A 12731-nucleotide genomic window follows, 5' to 3' on the forward strand; every position below is an offset into this window, starting at 1 on the left:
ATACCATACCATGCCATCCTTTCTTCTGCACTGCTGCCTTCAGAGCTGGAGAGTGCCAGCTGCTGGCTGAGGGCCCAGCTCTGCAGGCAGCAGGCAGAAATAAGGATGGCAATACCATACCTTGCCATCCTTACTTCTGTACTGGTGCTGGCGGTGGCTCTGCCTTCACACCTGAGATCCTGGCCAGCAGCCACCTCTCTCCCGCTGCCCAGCTCTGAAAGCAGCACCGCTGCCAGTCACGGCACAGAAGTAAGGGTAGCAGTAACGTTGCGAGCTCCCCACAACTGCTTTTGGGTCAGGACCCCTACAATTACAACACCCTGAAATTTCAGATTTAAATAGCTGAAATAATTAAATTTACTCATTTTAAAAACTATGACCATGAAATTGAGCAAAATGGACCGTGAATTTGGTAGGGCCCTACAAATGATAAAAGTGCAGATTCCAAGCAGGAGGGACAGCTTAGCAGGACTGAGGCTCCTGGGTGCAATGACAGTACAAATTATAAATAACAATAATGTTCACAGTGTTGTTGTAGCCTTGTGGGTCCCAGGATATTAGTGAGACAAGATGTGTGAGGTAATGTCTTTTATGGGACCAACTTGCATTGGTGAAAGAGCCAAGCTTTCAAGCTACACAGAGCTCTTCTTCACCTCTGGACCAGATCTGCGTAGCTGCAAAGCTTGTCTCTTTGGCCAACAGAAATTGGTCAAATAACAATACTCTCAGTTATAACAGGGTTAATTCAATAATATCAGAAGAGTACTATAACTGAGAACTTAACATTTGTATTTACAAAGCCTGTAAGCTTTCTAGCTGTAGACCACCTTAATGCCACCAGTCTACATACTGATGCTGCTTTATTGCGAAATATGCAGACTAGGGGTGCTTATTTCACTAGATACTTTTCCACTGGCAAGTCGTAATAGGCAGTTAATGACCATGTCTTTGGCCTTAGTGGTCTCCATATTCCTCTCCCGTGATATCTGCATGCTGATTTGGTCTACGTTGGTCATGATGAGCTCAGAGGCCATGATCTGAGTGGGGGATGCGCTGTTGACCATGCTATCCATGATATACTGTTTGTACAACTCCACCACTTTCTGCTCTAGGTAGTCATTCAGTATTGAATTGGAGAGGGGCTGCTGGTGTTGCATTATGCTAGTCACTCGCCAGCATGACGAGTACCCTTGGACGGGCTTGCGAATGAGGTCATTGGGTGGCATCATGGATTCCATAGGCGGAGGAATCTCTGATGACTCCAAAAATGGGCCTATCCCACTGTCACAGGTAAAATCTGTTGTTACTGAGCTGATAGGCATCACATGGCCACCAGCGATATGCAAATCATTGTAATTCTTGCAAATGCTTTTACAGGAAGAAGGAACCAGGTAGGTATCTCTACTTGTGGATCCTCCAGCCATATTCCCAGCTGGAGACGTTTGCCTTTCAAACTCTGGGCTCTGAATAACCTGCGGTAAAGTCTCTTTCTGTCTTCCATTGTGTTTGCTTCCTTTTGAACGGACTGAAGAAAAGAACTTGCCCACAGACCACCTCTGAAAGAGACTTCTGCCCTGTGTTTCATCCATGGAGGAATAGGTAAAGCCACACATGGCACTCATCTCATGCACCTTCTCCTCTGCTTCTCGCTTTCTGTAGAGCTTGGAACTTAAGAAGTCCTCACAAAAATAGGGGATTCCACAAAGATACCCTTCTGACAACATTCTTGAAAAAAGAGGAAATAAGACATCAAAGATTAAATTAGATCATAAACCAACAGGAAGATGGAACAAAAAAACAACAAGAAAAGGCAAATAGTTCATTTGTTTGTAAAAAGACTTTTGTATTGATTATGTTCCCCCTGAAAATCTGTTATTGGTTGCATATAGATTAGCTTCAGATCAGGATATCACCATAGGAGTTTACCACTTTTTAAATGGCTTAAATGAATGCAGTGAGCAGCTAGGCTGCTAACTGTGATGTTAGACCAATCACATAAAATAATTTTATGTACACCACTATATACAATATACTGTGTTTTTGTTTTATAAGGATATTTTGTGCAATGGCTTGTGGTTTATATCTATATGGTTTCTGCAGAAAGTGTATTGATTTCAGTGGGTGGCCATAAAAAGTGGGTTTTTTCCATTCTCCATGCACATTCAAGCTATGGGGTTTATTCCAAAACTTGAAGGCCTTCACATGCCACCGTTTGAAAAGGTGGATCTCACACTCAGAACGTGAATCTGACTTCTTCCTTCTTCTCAGGCTGAATAATTGTTATTTTCGTGGTTTCTTTTTAATTTAAAAAAACCCGCCATAGAGTGATTATACAAATTTCTGTACTTGGACTGGCTAATATTGGTTATCAGCCAGTCTGAATGGTCACTTTGAGTTCCCAAATTGAGACAGCTAGGGCCTGGTTTTCAGACATTCTCAGTACCCCCAGCTCCTGTTCATTTTGGTTGGAGTTTTGGATGCTCAGCAGTTCTGGAAACAGAGCCACACTATCTCAAGTCAGACACCCAGAAATCAAGGCTCCCAAAATCATTGGCTAGTTTTGAGAATGTAGACCATACAGTATAGTTACAGAAAAATAGCCATACAATGATTATTGAAATCAGACACTTAGAAAGCAGTCAGAGTGCATAGTACTGTGTAACTGGGAGATACATGCATCGCTATGCACCAGCAAATGTTCAGCCTCCCAGCACATTCAATTTCAGTATAATTATTCATAATTATGCAACAGTTTTTCTAAACCAGTGGCAGGAAAATATCCTGTAAGAAAGGGGTCCTAGACCAGTCCCACATGGTGGAGCAAAGAGGAAGTTAAGTTTTACCAAGCAGATTTCACATGTCCAAATCATTTTTATAGTACAAAACTACCAAGTGACCCATGAGAAATTAAATAGTCTTCACTTTAATAGCATGCAGAACTCTTCATTTAACATTTAATCCAATTATAAAATGCAATAGGCACGGATATTGTCTCCACAGGGAGGAACACATGTTATAGATATTTTTCAGTTTATTCAACTGTTTCAGAACACCAGAACTGAGAGCACACAAGTGATTGGGAAATGCTTATACAAACTGTGAAAGGAGAGGTGGTATCATTATGTGGCCCATGGGATACTACATGCCAACTTTGTGGTTGTCACTCATTATCGGTGGGTGTGATAGGGCTTTCACCTCCTCCAAGAGCCATTCCTTGCATTACAGCAGCCATTGCAAAATGTTGCAATACATATTGGACAAAGTCCTGGTCTTGGCTATGGAAGCGTCCTCAGAAACTGGGGCAGAAAGGAGCTGTCAGCAGGAGAGAACAGGCCCCTCTGTGCAAAGAACCCATTCTGAGTTAGGAGGGAGGAGAAAGTAATTCACCCAGGGCCTCTCAGAATGTAATCTGTGTGTGGAGATAATATCTACATACATATGTTAGGGACTCTGAGTCCTGGCTGTCCTCTGTCCCTGTGGCAACTCCATGTTTACCTCAGCCCTGTGACTCCAGTAACAGCAGTTAGCAGAACATGGGAAGAGACATGGACTAGTGTCCATGGAGGGTTCCTGAGAGGGGGAGATCTCTTTCCTATGAGGACAGCGTGCCCTCTCAGATGACTGGTTTCTAGCATCCCTTCCTTTTAAACAGCTACAGAATCCCTATCTGGAGCTTAATTGCCCTTAGGATTAATTGCTGCTGGTTTACTTTATTTATTAGCCACACTAAGAGAGCCATGAAAATCTACTTCAGAATGCCAGATAAATTCTGCTTCCATCATAGCAGGAGGAGATGCCAAAATAGTTCTCTCCTATAGTCTTTCACAGGAACCAGTAGAGTGTTGGCTTTAACTTTGGTCAGAACAAATGTGGAATTATTGTGATACTGACCCATATACTTATTTTTGGTGTAGATATTGAGAAATATGTAAAACTATATTACATGATCTATCCCATTTCTAATCACTGTACATAGGCTGTGCCCAGTTTATGTAGCATGTGTCATCATTGTTTTCCCAGCTGCCAGATGTACCATTCTTCTATCACAAAGTGATGTAGCAGGGAACTGAAACTGCTGGTTTCAGTTCTTTGGCCAAATTCTGTAGTTCTTATTTTCAGGGTCAGATCACACCCAGTGCTGAGGTGGGGGAACCCAGAAAACTCATGAAACTGAGCAAGTTCAGACCCACAGACTACTTGGAAAAATCTAGTTGGCTGAGTGGGCTTTACCCTCTTGCTCTGTAGAGGACTGTTTCCCTTTCAGCCTGCAGATGTTCCCAGGTCTTCAAGCGAAATCGTGCTAAGGTGAGAGGCAATTCTGAGGGCCTGGACATTTACATGGAAGCTCAATACATTCCTGTTATCTCCTCCATCCTCTGCCCATCAATTCAGCTAGAGGCAAGTTGCCATGGTCTCACTACTGGCAACTGGCCACACAGAGGGGATCTGCATGTGGAAAGGGTCAGCATTATTTCCTACAGGTGCTTTTTTCTTTGGTAAGGGAAGAACAGTTATTCCCAGTTCCATTTTCTCCTGCCTCCAATACACATGCACACCACAGAGTCCCAAATGCACAGAGATTGTGTATAAGGGATTCCACAGAGTTGGAGCGATGAGGATTTCATGCTCCTTTAGATCAGTCTATTTTTCTCCTATCCTTCCTTGAAAAATTCACATGGATGTTTCATTCCATGGGGGACAAAGAGAGCAGATGGCCTAGTTCATGGTCTTTACTCTTGACATGTTTTGCCTGAGACAGGGCTGCCGGATTTTATTTTTTACTATGGGTGTTATTTTTTACTATGGGTGACTGATTAAATTCTAAAGGAATACTAGCATAGCTTGCACTGGGGAGGAATAAAAGAGGCACTGCCTGTTGTAAATCTTTATTACCTTTATATCTTTTCGGTTTTTAAAACCAAATCCCTGGCATATGCCTTAACCTGGGTATTTTCTGCATTTCAGTGGAGAGATAAGTCGACCCTTGATCTATGCTGCTAGCATTAGTGTGACTACAGTGAGCCTCTGCGCAAATATCCAGAATCCAGCAATATCATAGGCTTTCTCAGACTGACAGATTCACTGCTTGGAGATGATGGCAGTGTGTGTACAAAGAGCCCAGTGCACAGCTGATAGAGAAGCTACATAACAACATAGAATTGAACTGACTACCTAGCCTAGGCTAAGCAAGAGCCTGGAGCAATATATATATATATATATATATATATAAGAAGAGTAGTAATAAAATCTGCTTGTCCCCTAAAAAGCCTGAGTGAGGTAGAAGATTTCTAGATAAAGTGAAAGGAATGTAGTACAGCCAGTGGGCACAAGGATATGTGGGATGCGGGCTTTTAGAAAGGGACGGACACAAATACATTTGGGACCACAATGTGTCTGGCATCTAGGCTCCCAAAGTATGGTCCTAAATAACGTTATAGGTGTTCTGTTCGGTATCTGGAGTTCAGCTTCGTATGTGATCCCTATACATACACAAGTTCTTCCAGCTGGCTTCCTAGAATCACGGGTGCAAATAATCCCTTCTCCCTTCATGGAGGGAATGAAAATCCTATGGATCCCTTTCCGGAAATCTTCTCCCACCCCCTACGACTCCGAGAAGCCCTTCCATGAGGTTAGGGATCCTGGTTGGGGGATGGGAGGATGTAGAGCCAAGGCCCACCCTATGCGGAGTTTATACAAAAGTTATAGTGACCATCAGTATTAACTTTATATCTTATGGCACTCTTACTTCCTACTCCCATCTTAGAATCATAGAATCATAGAATATCAGGGTTGGAAGGGACCTCAGGAGGTCATCTAGACCAACCCCGTGCTCAAAGCAGGTACAATCCCCAAATAAATCATCCCAGCCAGGGCTTTGTCAAGCCTGACCTTAAAAACTTCTAAGGAAGGAGATTCTACCACCTCCCTAGGTAACTCATTCCAATGTTTCACCACCCTCCTAGTGAAAAAGTTTTTCCTAATATCCAACCTGAACCTCCCCCACTGCAACTTGAGACCATTACTCATTGTCCTGTCCTCTTCCACCACTGAGAATAGTCTAGAACCATCCTCTCTGGAACCACCTCGCAGGTAGTTGAAAGCAGCTATCAAATCCCCCCTCATTCTTCTCTTCTGCAGACTAAACAATCCCAGTTCCCTCAGCCTCTCCTCATAAGTCATGTGTTCCAGACCCCTAATCATTTTTGTTGCCCTTCGCTGGACTCTTTCCAATTTATCCACATCCTTCTTGTAGTGTGGGGCCCAAAACTGGACACAGTACTCCAGATGAGGCCTCACCAATGTCAAATAGAGGGGGACGATCACGTCCCTCGATCTGCTTGCTATGCCCCTACTTATACATCCCAAAATGCCATTGGCCTTCTTGGCAACAAGGGCACACTGCTGACTCATATCCAGCTTCTCGTCCACTGTCACCCCTAGGTCCTTTTCCGCAGAACTGCTGCCTAGCCATTCGGTCCCTAGTCTGTAGCTGTGCATTGGGTTCTTCCGTCCTAAGTGCAGGACCCTGTACTTATCCTTATTGAACCTCATCAGATTTCTTTTGGCCCAATCCTCCAATTTGTCTAGGTCCCTCTGTATTCTATCCCTGCCCTCCAGCGTATCTACCACTCCTCCCAGTTTAGTATTATCCGCAAATTTGCTGAGAGTGCAATCCACACCATCCTCCAGATCATTTATGAAGATATTGAACAAAACCGGCCCCAGGACCGACCCCTGGGGCACTCCACTTGACACCGGCTGCCAACTAGACATGGAGCCATTGATCACTACCCGTTGAGCCCGACAATCTAGCCAACTTTCTACCCACCTTATAGTGCATTCATCCAGCCCATACTTCTTTAACTTGCTGACAAGAATACTGTGGGAGACCGTGTCAAAAGCTTTGCTAAAGTCAAGAAACAATACATCCACTGCTTTCCCTTCATCCACAGAACCAGTAATCTCATCATAGAAGGCGATTAGATTAGTCAGGCATGACCTTCCCTTGGTGAATCCATGCTGACTGTTCCTGATCACTTTCCTCTCCTCTAAGTGCTTCAGAATTGATTCCTTGAGGACCTGCTCCATGATTTTTCCGGGGACTGAGGTGAGGCTGACTGGCCTGTAGTTCCCAGGATCCTCCTTCTTCCCTTTTTTAAAGATTGGCACTACATTAGCCTTTTTCCAGTCATCCGGGACTTCCCCTGTTCGCCATGAGTTTTCAAAGATAATGGCCAATGGCTCTGCAATTACAGCCGCCAGTTCCTTTAGCACTCTCGGATGCAACTCGTCCGGCCCCATGGACTTGTGCACGTCCAGCTTTTCTAAATAGTCCCTAACCACCTCTTTCTCCACAGAGGGCTGGCCATCTATTCCCCATGTTGTGATGCCCAGCGCAGCAGTCTGGGAGCTGACCTTGTTCGTGAAGACAGAGGCAAAAAAACCATTGAGTACATTAGCTTTTTCCACATCCTCTGTCACTAGGTTGCCTCCCTCATTCATTAAGGGGCCCACACTTTCCTTGGCTTTCTTCTTGTTGCCAACATACCTGAAGAAACCCTTCTTGTTACTCTTAACATCTCTCGCTAGCTGCAGCTCCATGTGCGATTTGGCCCTCCTGATTTCATTCCTACATGCCCGAGCAATATTTTTATACTCTTCCCTGGTCATATGTCCAAACTTCCACTTCTTGTAAGCTTCTTTTTTATGTTTAAGATCCGCTAGGATTTCACTGTTAAGCCAAGCTGGTCGTCTGCCATATTTACTATTCTTTCGACACATCGGGATGGTTTGTCCCTGTAACCTCAACAGGGATTCCTTGAAATACAGCCAGCTCTCCTGGACTCCTTTCCCCTTCATGTTAGTCCCCCAGGGGATCCTACCCATCTGTTCCCTGAGGGAGTCGAAGTCTGCTTTCCTGAAGTCCAGGGTCCGTATCCTGCTGCTTACCTTTCTTCCCTGTGTCAGGATCCTGAACTCAACCAACTCATAGTCACTGCCTCCCAGATTCCCATCTACTTTTGCTTCCCCTACTAATTCTTCCCGGTCTGTGAGCAGCAGGTCAAGAAAAGCTTCCCCCCCTAGTTGGCTCCTCTAGCACTTGCACCAGGAAATTGTCCCCTACGCTTTCCAAAAACTTCCTGGATTGTCTATGCACCGCTGTATTGCTCTCCCAGCAGATATCAGGAAAATTAAAGTCACCCATGAGAACCAGGGCGTGCGATCTAGTAGCTTCTGCAAGCTGCCAGAAGAAAGCCTCATCCACCTCATCCCCCTGGTCCAGTGGTCTATAGCAGACTCCCACCACTACATCACTCTTGTTGCTCACACTTCTAAACTTAATCCAGAGACACTCAGGTTTTTCTGCAGTTTCGTACCGGAGCTCTGAGCAATCATACTGCTCCCTTACATACAGTGCTACTCCCCCACCTTTTCTGCCCTGCCTGTCCTTCCTGAACAGTTTATAACCATCCATGACAGTACTCCAGGCATGTGAGTTATCCCACCAAGTCTCTGTTATTCCAATCACGTCATAATTCTTGAGGAGCTATAGCTGGACGTGGAGCCCTGACAGTGCAGTGCCTGTGGAGGCCTCACTAGCAGGATCCATAGGGGGCTAGGGAAAGCCAGGAAAGAGGGCGGAGCCATACAGTTTCCATGAAGATGGCCATGCCCGTGGTGGATTCCCTGACATCCCCAGATTTAGGAAACTGAACCTCCTGCTCATGGCTTAAATTCAGCTGGAGCTGACCGGAGCAAAGCTCTGATCAATATTTTCAGACCCACAGGACAGAAGCCCTGAGCCCCGGGGAGCTCCAGGAAATACTCTATGAGAATTCAAGCCCTGCTCCTGCTCATCTGATGAGGAGTAACTTGCCCCCTTCCACTCCCCAACACATACACAATGGAACAGTCTTGTACAAATTCTCCATGGGGAACTCCAATAAGTTTCCAGTCCCCTACACCTTTTTGTCGAATGTGGTCTTCATTTCAGGTCAGAAAAGGTTCTCTGGGCCATCCACTCTAAACTGCATTTTGCAAGACTCTTTGCTGTGTACATCTGAAAAGCCCTATAGCAAAGCTGTTGTTGAATATTTACAGTGACTGTGCCTCAAGTGCTTCTATTTGGAGTTCATTATACTGCTCTGTTGCCATTATGGCTAAGAACCTTTCCAAATATCAAATAAACACTTTTCTTCATTAGCCTCAGACAAGATCTCCTTTGCCTACTCCCACCTAAAGCTAGGAGTTATATCCTTCCCTTGTGTAGAACTTTCTTAAAGGTGTTTGCCAACTGTGAGCATGATTCCTCTGAATCTGCTCCTTGTCTAGATTACAATTACATGGGCCAAATCTTGCAAACTAGCTGCCTACATTATACAAAACATGCATTTGCCTGCACCAAGGGGGTACAAAGGAACATAAAAATTGCCATTCTGGATTGGGCAGTTGCTGTCTCTAATCCAATAACCTGTCTCTGACAGTGGCCAATACCAGATGCTTCAGTGGAAGGTGCAAAAAAACTCCATAATGGGCAATCATGGCACAACCTACCCATAGATTAACTAACTCTGCTAGTGTGAAACCGAAGCCCAAGGGTTTCAGCCCCTGAGTCCTGTTGCCCAGGGCTGAAGCCTGAGCACCGCTTCGGCTTCAACCCCAGGCGGTGGGGCTCTGGCGTTCGCTTTGGGAGGTGGGGCTCAGGCTTCGGCTCCAGCCCAGGACCCTAGCAAGTCTGACACCAGCACTGGTGACCCCATTAAAGCCCACTGGCAACCCACAGGTTGAGAACCCCTGTACTATACAATTTAGAGTGATAAAATCTTTGTTTCTACATGTCTCTCTTCTAAGTAAATTGAAATCTCTATTTAGTCAGTCTTAACTCTGTGGATTTTGTATGTGCATTTCAAAGCTATATCCATGTTGTGACAGTTCATTAATATTTTGCATCTCAAGTAATTGGAATGGGGGAAATGGATTCATGTGCTCTTGTTACTGAAAGTGTTACACTTAGTAGGAGTGGGGGACAGAGAAAGAGCTACAGTACATTGCTATTGAAATGATTGCCATTTTATGAAGAGTGAACAGGAGGAAAGTGCACGAACCTGACCATGGAATGAAAGGGTTACATCTGCTGGGGACTAAATGTAAGAGAGAGAAATAGTGTGTGTGCGTGTGTGTCTGAGTGCGTGTGTGCACACTCCTGAATTTCCTGTGAGTCTAGAAAATGCAAGGATTAAAGGTCCTACAGGTAATATTTATTTTAACCACAATTGGGTTGCTCAGAAAAATTCTAAACCTTTTGGCACAGATATACAATATCCATTTTTTACTTGGGGGAAACAATCTGCATATGCAGTACTCTACCTCTAAGCTGTCGCTTGGATAACTTCCTAACTCGTACATACACATCAATGAAAAATGATATAAATACCAGCATAAAAGCAGCATATTCAATTACACTTGCTTTAAAAGTATTACATAATGTAGATTATTATTATTTTATTACTTGTATTATGGTAGTGCCTAGAGGCCCAGTCATGTACCAAGACCCCACACAGGATCTGAGTGACTACGTTTTCATATCCTTAAGCCACATCAAAGACTAACTATTGTGACTCATAGTTTTGGAGGCAGATACACTAGCCTGGAGTTTGTAATATACTTACCAGTTCTGAAGGAACCAGAAATTGCATGTGGAAATTCACAGAAGCTATGTAAAATCATTGAAAACCTACACTGTCCACATGCCAATCAGACAAAGATTACCTGAATTTTACCAATGTGATTGCCAATCAGACACTAACAAGCCAAGTGGAGAGGCAGCAAAAACATTTACAGAGAATTGTACAGTGCATAATGTGTTTTAGTTCTTACCTTCAAGAGCTTAGCAGCTTACCTGAGACAGAAGATACACAACAGGAAATGACCATGCAGAGAAAAATTGTAGTTCTTCCAGACAGTTTAAAAGTTCACTTGTATGTAGCTTTTTTTACATTGCAAAGATGACATGTATTTTGTTTCTCACTCTCCATTACTCAGAAGAATTAAAGGGAAGTCCCTGGGAGATTTGGAGGTTTTATAACTGACTTATTAGAATCACACCATACTAGACCCTTTCTTCCTCTTTTTATGCCAAAATGAAACTGTGTTGTGAAACTAAATGTTGTTAAAATAGTATATTGCAACATAACACGTGTGTACCCATCAGCCTATGCTGCCAGTTCCGTAAAGAGAGATGTTAATGAAATGAAAAAAATATAGCAATCTGAGAGAGTTTGATAATCTAGAATTCAGTTGTGTCTTACCTCAGCTTCACTCCATTTATGTAATTTTCCATCTTTACAGAGATGGTAATTCACCATAGGACCAAACAGGAATCCCTTCCTTAGCAGGCACACGATCCCATAAAGACCCTATTGCATCTAGTCTACTGCCAAATAAGCCAGTACAAGATGCTACTGGCACATCTGAATTGACCCCACAAAACTGAGTAAGAGTTAGCTGAAAGGGGGTTATCAGATTTCTATACTAAGAAAATGATTGCAAACTATTTTCTTCCTGTCTCTCTTTTATTTTTTAACTAAAACCTATATTACTTTTCTTTAAGGAAGTCTAAGGTTTTATTAGAAGCACAGAACTCAATCTGCTAACCAGCTGAGGTATATATGCAGGTATATCATGTAGCATGATTAAGCTATGTAAGTCACTTGGAAAGACTGGAATCAACCAAAAAGACTGAGGTCTGTGCCACCCTGGGGCACTGTGGGAAGGACAGCCTACCTTATCCCTTCATCTGTTCAGGAGAAATTGTACTGTACCATGGAACTGTTTTCATTAGATGATGATGGCTTTTCCACAGAGCCCGATAAGGAACTGCATTTTGCTAGAGCAGGGATGGATTCTAAAGAAAAATCTGAGATAGGTAGATAATAGTCTTCATTGTGATAATACATACACATCCCTTGAAACTCAAATTCATTAGACCCCACCTTATGCTACTTCAGAAGCCAGTGTCTCATTTTTTCATGTAGTCCAACTTTAAGACTGAGTAGCAATAATATACAATGTCCTCTTAACCTTAGTCAGATATCCCAGCGCAGATATCAGTTTTCACACTCTGCGTTAAATAGGCCTGCTACGCCTATGCAATGTTATTTACTCCAACGGCCATATGCACTAGCTAGGATTAAATAACATTGCATCTGCTCAGGAGATATGCCATTTTCAATAGGTCCTAAAGCCAGCTATGGCTGGGCAAGGTTGGCAGTCTCCATCAAATTCCAAGAGGCATCTTTACTGCAGGAAGTCCTTCCCTAGGGAGCTATTCCTCACTGGCAAGAGACACCTGTTATCACATGTGTGCCTTTAACAGTCATGTAGCTTTTTCCAGCTTCATTCCTTGGGGCAAATTCAGGCCTGGTGTTGCCCATCTGCCTGGGATAAATATGGCTCTGTAGCTGGAACAGGGCATACCAAAGGTTCAAATAGTGAGTGATATTGTGAAGTATTACATTGATTTTCAGGTAATTATAAAACGATGAATATATGCTACAAGTTATCTTTTTTGGGTAACTACCATCTGCAGAAAAGATAAAATATGAATTTTCCTCCACAGATGATGCAGCATCCTCCTCCCTTCCATTAATGTGATTCCCTTAATGTGCTGCCACTTTTAGACTCTTCTCCCAAGCCTCCATTACCCGTTGAGCTGCTGCTGGGAATTACTG

The 12731-nt window shown here is 43.5% G+C and overlaps 1 protein-coding gene across 1 annotated transcript; it reads right to left on the reverse strand.

The window, feature by feature from the left end:
* Nucleotides 1-365: 365 nt before the first annotated feature.
* Nucleotides 366-11087, reverse strand: TASL (TLR adaptor interacting with endolysosomal SLC15A4). The gene is made up of 2 exons (XM_073328294.1): nucleotides 10901-11087; nucleotides 366-1725 (listed from the first exon to the last, which is right to left on the reverse strand). Exon 2 carries the CDS (start codon nucleotides 1722-1724, stop codon nucleotides 861-863), a length of 864 nt encoding a protein of 287 aa, XP_073184395.1. The 5' UTR covers nucleotide 1725; nucleotides 10901-11087; the 3' UTR covers nucleotides 366-860.
* Between the last annotated feature and the right edge of the window lie 1644 nt (nucleotides 11088-12731).

The sequence above is a fragment of the Lepidochelys kempii genome, chromosome 1, assembly GCF_965140285.1.
Source record: "Lepidochelys kempii isolate rLepKem1 chromosome 1, rLepKem1.hap1, whole genome shotgun sequence".
NCBI lineage: Eukaryota > Metazoa > Chordata > Testudines > Cheloniidae > Lepidochelys > Lepidochelys kempii.